Source organism: Neospora caninum, chromosome XI, assembly GCF_000208865.1.
Source record: "Neospora caninum Liverpool complete genome, chromosome XI".
NCBI classification, from domain to species: domain Eukaryota; phylum Apicomplexa; class Conoidasida; order Eucoccidiorida; family Sarcocystidae; genus Neospora; species Neospora caninum.
Window position 1 is genome coordinate 1420133 of NC_018397.1, and position 15536 is coordinate 1435668.

At 62.3% G+C, this 15536-nt stretch overlaps 1 protein-coding gene and 1 non-coding gene across 2 annotated transcripts; both read right to left on the bottom strand.

Annotated features, from left to right (window-relative positions):
* Positions 1-1953: 1953 nt before the first annotated feature.
* Positions 1954-2035, bottom strand: NCLIV_t130005. Its single transcript has one exon. It is a non-coding gene; the product is annotated as a tRNA-Ser (tRNA).
* A 1991-nt stretch (positions 2036-4026) lies between these two features.
* Positions 4027-11483, bottom strand: NCLIV_054920 (uncharacterized protein; the record flags this gene model as incomplete). Its single annotated transcript, XM_003885046.1, has 4 exons — positions 4027-4695; positions 4954-5738; positions 6239-6331; positions 6623-11483. The coding sequence occupies 4 exons, from the start codon at positions 11481-11483 to the stop codon at positions 4027-4029; spliced, it is 6408 nt and encodes a 2135-aa protein (XP_003885095.1).
* Between the last annotated feature and the right edge of the window lie 4053 nt (positions 11484-15536).

Consider the following 15536-nt stretch of genomic DNA (forward strand, 5'->3'; position numbering starts at 1 on the left):
CTTCCCCCCCCCCCCCACACACACACACACACACGCGGGGAAACAGGGGAAAACGCCCTGTTCTGTCCTGTGCGACAGAACCAGGAAGCCCGATCCCGGTTGTGCCCGCATGCACGGCTGTCAGTGCGCCCGAGAGAAAACGAATAGAGAGATGCACATGTCTATACAGATGCAGATATGATGCTTGTAGACCAGCGGCGAGGCGTGCGTTGGAGATGGGTTAGGCCAAAAATGCGCGGTTTTGGCTAGGAAGTATATCACTCAGATGCGAGCATGATCACTACCGTCATATACTGGGAGTGGACGATTTGAGGTCTACAGTTCTGGATCGCGGATCCTTTGTACAGACACAATATCTACTGACAATGCGGGTCTCTTAGCCACAGGCATTCCCGAAAACTCTTCCTGTTGAACCACCTGAAGTGAATTGAACGACACCACGGACCGCGCATAGGTCTACTGTCCGTGCAGTTGTATGACTAGCCTTTGCGGCGCCAGCCGTGGAGCTGCTGGTGTTTACATCGAAATCCGAGTGACAAAACCGGATTTGTGGGGGAGAATGGGTCGGGCATCCCTGCATGGGGCAACGATGCAGGTTTTCAAATTGTCCCGTAGAAAGTCTCCAGCACTACCTGCTTTACAAAGAAACTGACGGACGCTTGGTTCTCGACAGACGCCTCAAAATCGCCTTTTCCTCGAGCCCGACTGGACGGAGCTTTTCGCCGAGAGGGCTCAACGGACACCCACGTTATTGTTGTTCTTTCGTTCCGTCTGAAATGCCACTGCCGTGATACCGTGGACGACACCACCAGACGCGGTTTCCGAGATCCGAACGCGTATCGAGCGGTCAGGTGAGTGCGAAAAACTCTTTGCAGTGAAAAAGTGCGCACAAGCTGTGAGCTCGACTTCGCGCTTCCGCGGACGATCGCGGCACGAAGATCCATTGGACAACGGAAGTTTCCACGCTGGTTTCACACTTACCAACAAACTGTGTACCTTTGAGTAAATGCAAAGGTACATTATGTAAGATATTCTCGGAACGATTTACACTTTTATACCTACATTTTGTGTATGTAAGTATGAAGGAATGATCCCAATCAAACGACAACTGGAGCCACACTCCGAATCACACACATTCGGGTTTCCTTTCGAGGTGGAGACGCTGTCTGTCTGCGTCCTCTGGTCTCGCCGTGAGGACGATTTCTCAAGTACCCGAAACAGCCTTAGCGAGTTGAAGGCTTCGATTTCCCCAGTGAAAGGGGTTGAACCGGCGCACCCTTTTTCCGTGGAAAAGCGCCAAATAGCAACGGCATGAGTGACACAAGACGCAGAAAGGCATCTTGCATCCGTCACCGCATTGCGTGCCGCGTTCGCGAGGCGTAACACACTTCACTTCAAAAGTGAGACACCGTTCTCGCTTCTGAACGCACTCTGCTGCGGTTCTGTCTCTCGAGGCAACCAAAGATTCCGGGAGAATGTGTCAAGACAACTTCGTCAGGGGGAAAGAGACTGTTTCGCAGGTCGGTTTGGTTGTGGCGTCGAGTCGGGCCAACGCGCGAATGTGTGTCAACGGGCGTCGTTTCTTCGAAGGCCCCTGCACACCGAAGCAGTCACCCCCCCCCCCCTCCCCGTTCTACCCCGACCGTTCGAAAGGCGAGTAAAGAAACAGAAGCAAAAGGCGTTTGCCAAGGAGGACAAGTGGTCGACAGAGAGATCATCCGCACACGAGCTTTTTCGCCGGTTCGTTCGCCTGGCGTGAAAAAAAGTAGCGGGCGCGCGCCGTCGAGTTCGTCCCACGGAAAAGCGTCCAGTCCGGGAGGTCCGAAAAGGGAAAAAGAGGCAGAGCGTGTGAAAACCACTTTGAGAAGCGAAAGTATGAAGTGTGAAAAACAGAGAGACTCGAGACACATTCATCGGTTTCCAAACAAAACGGATACACACTCGCCTTCAAACCGACGGCGGCAGGATTCGAACCTGCGCAGGCAGAGCCTAATGGATTTCTAGTCCATCTCCTTAACCACTCGGACACACCGCCTGAGATCGGTCGCCTTTCGTCTTCTCACCTGGATCTTCTCGAAACAAAAGCGCCTCTTCACGACTCGGATGGCGACACAATCGCCTGCAGTCTGTCGGCTGAGCCCGGAGGCGGAAACGCGGCCAAAGGTGATGTCTCCGAACCTGGACTCTGCCTCGCCGGCATCCCGATTCGCGTGTCTCCCCCTCTCGCTTGAGAAAACACAATGCGTCTGTGTCGGTGGGACGGGGGAGGCGTCTTGACCGTTTCCCTGCCACCTAGCAACCAGTTTCCCCTAATCTCAGCAACTCGCGCACACGCGGAGGCGTGCGGATTTCTCCTGCTCGGAACCACGCGAAAAGGGACAGCGAGAACGCGGGTCCCCGGTCAGCTGGAGTCATAGATTCCTGGGGACTCTGAGATGTCTCTGCTTGTTCGACTCTTTGAGCTACACGGCTCCTCGCAACCGAAACGCTCAAGCGACACGACGCATCTCTTCCGCTTACACAAGCGTCTCTAACTGGAGCTAAAAGGAGAGAACGCAGCGACGCGCTCAACGGGTGAAGGGGGCCAGGTGACAGTCGTCGCCCACGTCGAATGCAGGCAAGACAGTCCTTTCGCCCCAGTGCTGTATCTTGCTTCTCCTCTTTCCGTGTACACACGAGAAACGGGAGAGACGCGCATGCAGCAAGGCAGCGCCGAACAGTGTGTGTCGGAATCTTTTCAACGGGCTTCGTTTTGCATCGCTGGATGCCAGAAACGTTTCGCTGGTGAAACACATCTACGGTCTGTGTAACGGCGGGGAAAAAAGCCCGCACACTTTTTACGCGGCCCAGAAAAGGAACATCGACAGCATGCACCCCATGCACGGTTGCCCGTGTCTTCAGCGACGTATCCAAAAAGAGAGAAAACACGCGCGCTCTGGTCTCCCCTCCTCTCACTGTCCAAGAAACCCAGGCGCGACGTGCAGTCGAACGGGCTCCGGCTCCCTCCAGATACGCTGCTGGCCGCGCACTGTACAGTGGCTGCACGCAGCACACTCCCCAAACGCTCTCCGGCACGGTGAACAGTGCACTGGAGCAAAAAGGCACCCGGCCCAGCTCGGCGGAAGACCCAGATCGGTTCGCGCCGGGGCGCGGATGCGGCTAACGCCGCGCCACGAAAGCGCGGTTCAAACGAAGGACGCATATCGGAATGAAAACGAAGTGGAGCATGTCCACGAATCTCGAGAAACGCTGCAATCCATCGCACAGACTCGCAGCCATATCCTGAGTCTGTACGATTCCCCGCGCGACTTCCTGGTGTCGCCGTCCGGGTCAAATTGCACTGCTGTCGCTCTCGACCCTGAAGCTGCTTGTTCTCAAGAGTGTGATAAAAGCGGAGACTCAACCTTGTTCTACTCTCCGCCCCTCGACGCACGCAGTGCCGTGCCGCTATCCCTGGCCTCAGCCCCGCTCTCATCAAGCTCTGGGGCATCTGTTTCAGATGCAACGCACTCTCGGGAGGCGTGCATGGTGACAAGAGTCTCGACGGCAACTCCGTCTGTTCTCCGTTGTCGAAACGAACGCCGACGACTCCTTCGCGCGCCCTCCTCCCAGGCGCTCTCGCCACAGCTTCCCCCGACCGCGTTTCTTCGCTCTCTGGAAACGCGTCCTCCGCAAGTTCACTCTCTGGCGGTCCACCCACCTCTTTGCGCCTCGAGCCGTCGCCTCTCGAGGCCGCCCGAAAACCTCGCTCGTCCGCACTTCCCCGTTTCCTTTCCTCGATGGCGGCGCGCTGTCCTCCTTCTCTCGACGCCGCGCGCCTCTCCCTCTCGACGCAACTCCGCAGTTCCGAACAGACATTCCACACGGCTGTCCTTCTCCTGCACTCGGTCGAGTCGCCGCGTGCGCCGGCACTCTTCCCCGATGCATGCACGTGTAGAGTGTGTGTGTGGATAAGCGCGCCAACGACTTGTGCTCCGGCCTTCGTTTTCTCTGAACGCACCCCGCCTCGGCCTACACATTCATTGCTCACAGCCCGCTGCCTGGTCCGTCGACGGCGGAAGGCCCGTTAGGTGCTTTCGCCCGAGTTCCCTCCGCGTCGCCTTCCCGTGCTCCGCCGTCTCCCGGCTCGTCCTTTGTCGCCTCCGTCTCGAAGCTTCCGTTCGGCTGAGGCGAGACCGCATCCTCCTCTCCGTCTCCACGACCTTCCTTCACCGGAGGTGCGGCGCCGTTCTCGTTCCCCGCGCTCTCACGCTCTGCGCTGTCTCCACGAAGGCCCGCACCGGCCGCATCCAGCAGCTTCGACGCCTCGCTCGCCTCCCTTTCTCGTCCACTTCGTCTTTTGCCCCCGCTGACAGGAAAGGGACCGTCGCCTGGACCTCCGCCAGCAACACTCGCAGGCTGTCCGTGCGCGCTCGTCGCGCCGAAGCTCGTCGACGCCCCGGCGCGACGCTCCCCGCTCCCTGGGCTGTCTCCGCCACCGCCGCGGGGCCCCGGCAGGGGAGACACGGGCGGCTCGTCGCCGAGGGGACCACAGAGATCGTGCTTCAACGGGCTCACCCCCCCTCCCGCGATCTCGCCGGAGGCCGCGTTCGACCCGCGCGTCTCTCGAAAACGCTGAGCCTCCAGACAGAAGCGCTCGGCGCGCACGCGCGCCTCCATGTGGCCGTACTTGCGAGCAGAGAATCGACGGACTTGCTGAAGAGACAGAGACAGCGACTCACACACGCACACGCTCCACGAACCACCCGACCCTCCTCTCGATATGCATGCAAGGCCGCCGTGGACACATCGCTGTCGCAGCGGACGACGGAACCTCCCCGGCCCAGGCTAGTGAAGAAAGCGAAGAGACGCGCGCGAGCTCCGAAACTGCGAAACGGCGACTCAGGGCCCCACCTAGAGGCGAGACAGAGCAACGCTCCTCGCCGCTCCTCGAGTTTCACGCGTCCGCCTTACCTGTCGTCCGGTGTCTTTGTCGACAACCAGTCCCCGCCAGCTTCCCCGTGAGTGCTCGAAGATGACTCCCCTCACCGAGCTGGACAAACTCTCCTCTTTCTCGCTGTCTCCGCCTTCAGCGCCGGCACCCGTTTTGCCCCCAGCCAATGACGCTGTCTGAAACAGCGCGCCTGGCGAGAACGGCGGCGACGCGAAAGCACTGCTTTGCGGCTGACGCTCGGAACCCGCGAGAGGCTCTCCACTTTTGGACTCGCCTCGCGCGTACTCGCGGGCGGAGGCAAAGAGAAAGGAACTCGCCGCGCCCGACCCGCTGGCTTCGCTCGTGGACCCGCCGCAGGGGGTCTGGAGAGACAGGAAGAAGGGAGAGGATCCGTCAAAGCGCGGCGAACACCCGCCATCCGCGTCGTGCTGTCCAAAATCCGCCTTTGCGCCGCCAGATGCAAAAAACACTCTGGAGCCGCACTCGACGCCAGGCGCTCCCAACGTCGCGTCGCCTGCCGAGGGCGCCGCCTTGCTCGCGGTTTTCTCGGGCTCGCACAACGAGGCGAGCAGCGAAGACGCATGCGCCGCAGGTCCGCCCGCAGAAGAAACGGCAACGGACGAGACACTGGGGGGACCTCCTGACCCGCCAGGCGCATTCAACAAGAAACTGGGGAGCGCCTGCGACACACGGCCGTTGAAGGCGCCGCTCCCTTCTACACTCGCCGCGTCGCCCGACGGGCTCCCGTTCGTCTCTGCCAGGTAGACCTTGGTCCGTGTGTGATTGCTGATGATGATGCTTCGTCCTGAACAGACAGAGACGCACGCATGCGCCGGCGAAAAACGCGCTGCAGACCGCACGCACTCTCGACGGGGACTCGCGCAGAAAGTCGCTGCAGCCTCTACATGCGCGCCCCTGGACGCACAGGTGCCCTCGAGGAACCCGGCACGTCCAGGAAACAAACCAAAGGCGATTCGCGCGGCGAAGACCGGAGAACAAAGAACGCTCGCCTCCCGAACGCGTGCGTCGCGCGCCTCAGGGTCTCCCACCAGCGGTGAGAGAAAACAAAGGTCAAGCTGCCGTTTCATCCGCTCTGCGGGCTCTGAGAAACGCCCGCAGTCTCGGCAGAGCACCGCGAAAACGCGCACCTCTCTCTACGGGGGACACACACGTCTGTGAACGGCCCGATCCTGTCGGCACCCCCTGCCACGCCGCTACCGCTGCATGTCGCGAGGTCCCCGCCGGTGTGCCTTGTAAGCGACGGATTGGCATGTCGCGTCAAGAGAGACAGTCGGCGCGACTCACCTTGACGCATCTCCCGCGCGACGCGTTCCGCCTTTCTCTTCGCGCGTTCGAACCCGAACTTGTTCACGGAGAAACAGCGGGAGTACTCCTTGCCTGAACCCAGGAAAAAGCAGCAACACTTCACAACGCGCATCGCCCCCTTCAGTGGACTCGCCCTCTCCACTCTCTTGACATTCACATCCTCCATCTTCTCGAGTTCCAGGATCCACAGTGCGCACGGACACAGAGAGCCGACTTCCTCGTTCTTCCATCCTCGCAGGAACGTGTGTCTCTAACGGAGATGCGCTCCCGTCGGCTTCTCCCTGTGTGCGATTGCCTGGACTTCTCGCTGTCTCGGTTCTCCTAAAGACTGTTCTCGCGACTCAGCCTCCCCATCTCCCTTACCGGTTTCCGCGTCCTTCCACCTGAAGCGCCACCCGCTGTGGGGCGTGGACCGATAGCTAACTCCGGGAACGTCGGAGACGTAGCCTCGGCCGTCTCGGCTTTCTCTGGTTTCCCCTGACTCGCCCGGCGAGCGAGGCTTCCGCGAGGCTCCCACGGGCACGACGCAGTGGAGCCTCGGCGCGAGCGCGGGGCCATTCCCGACAGCTCCCGGCCAGGTCGTCTTGGCGGCTTCTGGAAGATCTCCGTCGCTCGAGCTCCCTTCCTCGCTGTCTCGCGAGGACGGCCGCCGCACCCCACACGCGCCCGCGCCCCCGCGCGCCGCGGAGAAGAGGTGCTCGGCGTCGTCCAGCCCGCCAGAGAAGTTCCGCGTGCTTCCTTTCTCGCTTCCCAAGTCGCCGAAGCCTGCCGAGAGAAACGCGTCTTTGTGGAAGGCGTTAGCGGCGCTGTGTCCAGCGGCGTCCAGTGCGAGGCCGGAGCAGCTGAGCGGGGCGGTCCCCGACCGAGGCAAAAAGGACGTTTCCTGTGAGAAGGCGTCGTCCAAGTCTTCGGGGGAGCATCCCGAGCGCCCAACAGAGCCTGTCCCGTTCCTTGCGCCGCACAAGGTGTCGTACGGCGAGAAAGCGTTGTGGAGACTCCTGCCTGATGCGCTTGGCAGCCGGGCGCCGCGAGTCGAAGCGAGAGCCGCCCACTGAGACGAGAAGGCCGGACTGCGGGAAGCGAGAGACTCGGAAGGTTTGTCCAGTCCAAACTGCGTGCTTGCGAAAGTCGAAGCCCCGCCGCCCGCGGACAGACTCCAGCGCGACTCCCGCTCTCCCGCAGCTCCCTCGCCCCGAAAGAAGAGCCGGCTGGTCTCAGAGTTGCCACGCAAGAACGGGACGCAGCCGAGCGTCTCGTCTGTCGAGCGAAACTGGGCGGCGTTGAAGAAATCCGAACTTCGCGAGGACGCGCAATCAATCAGTGAGCCATTCTTGCTGGCACCCATTTTCGCACACGCAGGTTCTCGTGGACAGCAGGCGCCGGAGAGGCCGTACGCGCTGGAGAGCGTCGGCAGGTCGTCTTTGCCGTCTGGATCGTTCCTTCGCGACGAACCTAGGCTTCCTGGGGCGCCGGACTCGCCCCGAATCAGATCCTGCTTTCGCGGGCCGCTCAACCCCCCGCCGCCTCGCCCCTTTTCACTTGGCGGGGTCCACGAGGGCAAGGCCGCGCCTCCCCCCGCTCCTCTGGAGTCGCGCGCCTCGCTCGACGCCGACAAGCCGTCTCCTATCCAGAGGGGAAGTCGCCGCCCCGACTGACAGGGACGCCCCGAGTGGCAGGCGAGACCGTCGCTCTCTGCGTCTTCGCCCCATAGCGAGGCCAGGCTGTCGCCGCGAGGGAGCGCGCCGCGCGAGGCGCTGCCTCCGCTGGGCGAAAAGAGGTGTCCAAAGCGAGCAACGAGCGCCTTCTCTTCACTGGTCAACGACGCGCCAGTCTCCATCTTCCAGTCGAGGTCGGCGCGCCCCTCGCTGCCCGGTGTCCCGTCCCAGAAGGGAAGCCGGCCGCGAGGCCGCGGCGGCGAACCGCCGCTTGACCCGCCGAAGAGCCAGTGGGGGGTGCTGCTGGACCGCGGGTCGACGCTGAATCGCCTTTCAGGCTCGTCAGCGTCGGATTCGACTTCTTGCTTCTCTCTGATCTCTGCTGCGCCCAGCGGGCGGTCCGAGAAAGGCAGGTTTCCGCACGGCGAGAAGGCCCCGTTCGCCGGCTCTTTCCCCTCTTTGCTTCCCTCGACGCTCTCCTCGCCCTCGGCCTTGAAGCTCCGAGAACCGTTTACACCTGCGAGCTTTGCGCGCTTTTGGGGATGCGACGCGCCGGCGGAGTCTCGGTCGTTCGGCGTCGCCGAGTCGGCGTGACGCGTCTTGAAGGCATGAAGAAACTCCTCAATGCCGATGGCCAGGCTCTGCTCACTGTCTCCGACCTTGTTCTCCCCCTCGCCTCCGCCCACGCCGCGCCCGGTCCCTTGCCGACTCCTCCCTTCTTCCACATTCCCCTTGTCGCCTGCCTTCGGCTTCTGACGGCACGCCGCTGCGCGGCCACGCGTGAGTACGCCAGACTGAGCGGACGCACCCGTCCCCGAACCGCTTCCGTCTGCGTCCCCGCCCCGACCCGACTTGGAAGTCGCCCTCGACACTTCTTTGGAGCTGTATGGAAGGCGCATCGCGTCCTCGGCCTCCCCACCTGTCGCGTGGTCTTTCTGGTCGAGGTTGGCACTCTCCAACTTGCTGATCCCCTCGGACGCGATTCCGACTTCCGTCGTGCTCAAATCCTCGCCGGATCCAGGTTCCTCCCGCGACGTCTTCTCTCGGGGCGCCGAGCCGCCCTCTTCCGCCCCGCCCTTTGCGCTCTTCGGCCCTTCCTTCTCGCCTCTGTCTCCGCGCTTCGCGCCGGCCGTTCTGTCTCCCGAGCTGCTGGACTGCTCTCTCCACCTCGCTCCGCGGGATGCGCCGCCACTCTGGGACGACGTCGTGCTGCCTGACTTCTTCCGGCGGAGCTCTTCCCCCTCGCAGTCGAACAGACACGCTGCGTCTCCTTTCTCGCTTCTCGCCAGCACGTCCGCCTCCCCACACTCGCCGCTCTCTGCTCTCTGAGGAGTCGCCCCAGCGCGCTTTCTCTCTTCACATCCGGCGAGGCGCCCACAGCCGTCGGGCGTCGACGCCCCTTGCTCTGAAGGCCACAGCCCTAGAGCGCCGGAAGGCGGAAACGCGAACGGTCCCGTCTCGCGATGGGGCGACACTGCGCCGCTGCTAGCCTCGCCGAGGCCTTTCGGGTGTCGACCGCAGTGTGCTTTGCGTGGCGAAGCCAAGTCGAAGGAACTCCCTAGATCCGCGCTGACGCGCGTTTTGTCTCTCGAGAACGCCCGCAGCAGCTCCACAGCCTCCGCGGATGACCGTGGGCGTTTCTCGCTGTCTCCATCTCCATTCGGCCGCGAAGATAGGGCCCCTTTGTTCCACAGGAACTCGGCCAACTCGAAAAGGAGAGAAGTGGAATCCGTCTCCCTGCTGCCTCTGTCCGCCGCCAGGCGAGGAGCTCTGTCCTCTGTCTCGAGGAGCAAAAGGCCCGGTTCCGCCGTCCCCGCCTCGCCCCTGGAGACACTCTCCGTCCAGCACGGCGAGTGGCAGGGGCGAGACGAAGCCAAAAAGGGAGGCAAAAGTCTGTCTTCTGGACCCACCTCCCGCCCTCGCGACGCTGCAGCTTCGAGTCCTTCCTCCTGAGGCAGTCCAAACTCCGCCCTGCTACAGGGGCGAACTCTTCCCCACCGTCCTCCGCCCCACTCCTGGTCTCCACGCACTGGCCACGGCCCCTCGTCCCCGCCGAGGTCGCCGCGACCGCGGTAGCCGCCCGACCCGCGACTCCGGCCCCTGGCAACCGACGCAGCGAGGTCGGAGGCGGCAAAGGCTGAGAGCTGCGGGATTCCCAGCAAACTGGCGAAACAGGCTCCGGCGCGCGCGACCGCCGAGTACGCTGTCTCGACGTCGCGCATGACTGCGTCGAGTCGCGCATGCGCTCGGCGCGCCGCCTGTTCGCCGACGAAGAGACAGTCCAGGAAGAGGGCCACATCGGGCGGGGAGAACGGAGAAGCACTCCCCGCACAAGCGGACACGGGCACCCGCGCTGGGTCGCGCGGTTTTCTGCCGTGCGGCCACGCACTCTCACTCGGCGTGCACACGCTTGGGCCTTCGCTCCTCGACTCGTGCATGTCCAGGGACAACGAGCGTCTCCTGAAGGACGGGGCGACGGCGGGCGACGGCGGGATGGCTACATGCGTCCCGCGCTCCGGCCGTTCCGACTCGCCAGTCGGCGCGGAACGGTTCTCGCTAACCTCCTGATCTCCACTTTCGTGGGGAAGAGCGGCGAAGGCACCTGAACACGGCGCGGGATCGGAGACACCGACCACGGGACGCTGGGCCCCGTCGGGGTCCAGAGGCCCCGAGTCGACGATCTTCGCGGGCGTCGACTCGAGGCGCGGCGCGCAGACCTTGCCCTCGCCGTCGCTCCCGCGCCGTGCCTGGTTTTCTTCGTGAACGGAGAAGGACGACAAGGCACTACCCGTTCTCGACAGCGACTTTTCTTCATCTGAGGCCGCGAGACACGGCTTGGACGGCGCGTTGGAAGACATCGTGTTCGACCGCGAGAAAGACTCTGCCTGAGACTTCTCGGTCCCCTGTCCCTGCGTCTTCTTCCGTTTCTCTTCGCGCATGCCGGAAAGACTTCCGGGCGCGGCGGGTCTCTTCTCCTTCCTCTCGAGGCCCTTTGCTTCCGTGCCGTCTGTGCGGCTCTGCACGGCCGTCTGGGCGCGCGTCTCTTCGAGGACGCGAGCGCCCGGGGCCTCCACTCCTGCGCTCTTCTGCCTTGCCCCGTCTCCGCCCTCCGCTCCGGCGACTGACGGAAACGAAGTCAGGAACGAGCTCGTGGCGGGGACTTCCGTGGTCTGCGGACCTGGTTCGTTCACCGGTCCAGCGGCAGGCACCAAGACGTTCCCGTCCGATGTGGAAGAGGCGGAGGTCGACGAGGACGTCCGCCGAATCGTGAAGTTGCCGGAAGACGTCGCCAGTCTGCGAGAGAGAAGCCGATTCTTCTTGTCCTTCTCCTCGCGACCGCCTTTGCTCTGAACGGGCGAGCGCGACTCGCCCACGCCCAGCTGCGGCGCCTTGCCGGGCGTCGCGCATCCAGACGTCCCGCGAGACGCCGTCGTCTCTGCGAGCAGGCTCGACGGGGAAACCGCTTCCGTCGCATTCACAGACACCCTGCGGGAGCGAAGATTCAAAGCGAAGCCGCCACCTGGACGCGGGGCCTTCCCGCCCGCCTCGCTCTCCACAGTCGGCGACATTCTCGGGTCGAACGAGGCGCCGGATCTCAAAAAGGGGCGAGAGGGCGGAAGCCTGGGCCGCTCCTCGCACGGCTCAGCCGCCTCGACCTGGAAGGCAGAAAAAATTTCTGCGGTGTGGGACGGGTGTCGGAGCTCCGCGGTCGCTTCCCAGAAGCTTGGCGCCCCGGCGCAAACCCTCGAAATCGCATCCACGGGAGGAACGCCCGGCTTTGACTGGCTTTGCCGATCTCCTCGGCGTGGCGCCTGCCAGCAGTCCGTCAAGGCGGAGGCACGGGGAAGATGGAAAGTGCCGAGCAGTATCGACGCAAGATGCACATCCAGGGTCTGGCGGCGCGGAGAGCGGGAGGGGGGGGGTTCGGCGAGACTCTGACACGCGCGCGCGCCACGCGATCACACGCGCGTCTCTGCGACAGCAGGCCAAAACCCCGCCTCGTGAGTTCTCTTCCGCAGAGTCAGCAGCGCGGTCCCTCCAGATTCAGACAGCCTCTCGACCTTCCAGCTCTTTTTGTTCTCGCGGAAGCACGCCGCGAGTCGACTCCGGGTTTGCCGCAGCAAGGGGGGGAGGGGGGAGGGGCGAGGTCTGGGGAACGCAGGCGCGGCCTCCGTGCCTGTCCCTGTGAGCAGTTCCCCGCGAAAAAGTGGGATATGTTTGGGAGAGAGCACGACGCGCGTGTCTCAGGGGGGCGAGGAGAGACAGTTGTGGCAAGGAGAGTCGAGATCGAAGGACGCGTGTATGGAGTGCGCCTCGGCGGGGCGTCGCCGTCGTGTGTGGCCTGAAGAGGCAAGTTGCCCCTCTGCAAGAATCCCTGCCTCTCGCGAGCACACAGTCCCCCGTCGAACGTAGGTCGGAAGCACTCTCCCGTTGCTGACGCGAAAAGAGCCTCTCGGCTCCAGTGCGTGTCCGTGCTTGGCGCGAACTACACTACGCTCTCTCGCACATGGAAGCCGAGAGCAAACCCGCCTCACCCCGCCGGACGCGTTTGCTCGGGGAGCCAAGGCGTCTCTCTTCCAGAGGGGATTTTTGGCGAGTTTGAAGGGAGAACAGAGTTGAGAGGGAAAGGAAACGCACAGTCTCTGCGGTCTTTGCCAAAAAGAGCACACGCCTCCTCAGGGGCACGCACCGGTCCCTGATCCCCACAAAACTGCCGGTCTGACGTGGAGCCGGGCGAAGCCGCAGAGAGGCGCCTGGCGACGTCGAGAAGAGCCCGTTGTGTGACGGGTGTTCTCGATCTCAAACTACGGATTCAAGCGCGTTCGGGAGACGAGAAAGACACTGGAAGAGGCACTGCAGGCCTGCGCGCGACGGCACGAGTGAAGAAGCGAATGGGGAACGTGCAGGACACTCGGTTGGTGGCAGTTTCGACACAGCGCTAGCTCCAGAACGACTCTGAAAGGCAAAGAAGTCTTTCCACATCTTGGACTGAGACCCTCCGTCAAAACCCCATGTACCTTTCGGTTTGTTGGAGAGTTCCCAAGGCCGCTCAACAGCTGGGGCGGGAAACGAGACAGACAGGTCGGCTAGCTCGGCTGATTTCCGTTGGATGGAAGTCTTCAGAGACGTTCGGCATCCTCGAGGGTGCACTTTGTCGGGGATTTTCGGCGTAAGTGGCGTGTGTGGGACGGCGGAGCACACACCGGGACCCTCGGGGATTGCGCGAGGAAGAGGGCGACGAGAAGGGACGCGGCCGGAACCCACTGGGGCGCACCAGGCTTGCGGCAAGCGTGAAAAAGACAACCCCCACAGAAAGCGACACACGAAAAAAACGGGAGGAACGCCTGCCAAAAATCGAAGGCGACTCGGGATCGCGCAGAGAAAAAGAACCAGATGGCAACAAAACCGGACGGGGAGACCCCGCGGGTTCTCTCCCTGCGTTCGCCAGCTCTTCTCAAAAACGGCGTTTCGGACTCGACAGTTTCGCTGACACAGAAAACGCGCGTTCCAGGAGCGCAGATTTTTACACATTCTCTACACACGTGCGCCTTTCGCGTGCACTTGTGTGAAGCGCCTGTCGCCGTTTCCGGCGGAGTGGCTCAGCCTTGAGGCCTCCCCCCCTCGCTGCCTGACACTGCTCTCCACAGAGAACTCCCAACCACGCCGGAGCGGGTGAACGAACTCTCTCCGCTCTCCCCCCCCCTCCCCCCCGCCAGTGCGAGTCGGAACGGACGAAAAAAGCCGGTTCTCTTCGAGAGGGGAGCAAAAAGGACACAGACGCAGAAAGGAACCGACTAGCGCAGCATGAAACGGAGAGACGGCTAACAGGTGACCCGTAGATGGGCAAAACGCGTTGCTTGGCAAGCACACGGGCGGGGCCCACGCGACGGAAAGCGTCGGACTCCGCTCCGCACGGTTCCTTTTTGCGTTCCAGATCGAAACGCTCTCTTTTTCGCTCGTCTGAAAAGGTCAAAGGGAAAGTATGCGCGCCACTGCCGGCCGCATTTTAGGACAAAGCTTTCGAGGAGCAAGGCGGCACGTCGCAGCGACGCGTGTGGTACAAAATACACGATGCCTACTCCCCCCCCCCCCCCAATTTGTGCGCCACTCTCTCTTGCCCCGCTGAACTTCGTACCTGGACCCCTCGAAAGCGCGGCGAGTCGGAGATCATGTTCCCACTGTGTGTATCCCCTGGAACGGAGGGCTCTCCGGCGCACAGAGAAAAACGCGGAAAAGAGAAGGCGCGAACGAATCGCCACAGAAAAAGGTGTGTGTGTGCGAAAGCACAAAGCTGTCGGACGCTTGCCAAAGGCGTCGGATATTTTTGGGTCAAACGGAGCGCGGGACGGGGCACACTGCGCGGGGGCGGAGTTGGAGACGGCACGTCCTTCGTTGCCGCGCCGTTCGTTTCGGAGCAAAAACGGGCGACTGCGGAAACGAAGGAGAGTCCACTGCACTCCTCACAATCGGGGCACGGGCAGGCGAAAACCAGGAAGAACGAAGCGAGCGCAGGCCTCGTCGCTAAAAAAGAAGGGTTTCCGAAGTGCTCGGAAACGTGCAACCCGAGAGAGCGGGGAGAGGAGAGGGGTAAGATCCCGAGGCACTTGCCTCCTCTCGCGCGGCACCGAGACCAAGCAGAGCGAAGGGACAGGTGAACCGCCGTGGCATTCCAGCCAACTGCCACGCGTGGCCGAGAAAACACGTCGTTATAAATAGTATGGAGCGCGTCTCCGGGAAACACAGCGACAAAAGGGGAAAACGAGCGTTTCTCATAGGGCGTATATACACCGCAGAGAAATCGCCGACGCAAACACGCCGGGGATCCGTCCAGCCCGTTTAGAGAGAAGACGCAGGACCAAGGCGATGTGCGGAGGAAATCACAGAGAATCTCGAGAGCCGGAACGAAAGCGGCTCGCAGACGAGACGAGGCCGGTTCATTTCTGGGATTTCTCGGAGGCTCTGCGGCAACGCCTCGCTTTTTTTCTACGTGTGCTCGCGCCCGGCTGTGACCCGAGGGTCACTTTCCACAACCGAAAGACTCAGCGGAGAGAGAAGTGTCTGAAGTCGCCTCCTTTTAAAACGCTCTCTAGGTGACAAGTGCCGCACGTCTTACCGCCAGTTGAACGGAACGCTGGGGATGCAAAATGCCGCCTTCTGCCCCCGGGCACGGGAGGCAATCTCAGGCTCGGCAGGTTCGTGCCTCGGAAAGTGCTGCGGGTGCTGTGCCGTGTAACGGAGTCTGTACGACGCATCTTTCACCCGAGCGATACTCCTGCATGTCTACCCTGACGTGAACAGGAAATGTTCGTCGCAGCGGGAAGTAGAGGGCAACATTCGATGGTCTGTCGCGCATTTAAACAAACGTGAGTGGACGCCCGCCCCGGTAAGCTTGTCACCTAGGTCGTCTCACCCACTCTCCATGGGTCGGCGCAGGAAAGCCCGAACAACGTTCGTGATGAAGCACAATGCCTGTGGAAAGAACAGAATCCAGGGTAGTTTCAGAAGGCAGCCTAGACAGCCCCCGGGCTAGGGGGCGAGCGCGGCAGTTCTCTCTATGCGCTACGGACAGCCCTGGCAGCGGCGAGTTTCCACTGAAGTTCACATTTGCCTAAAGAGGGCAC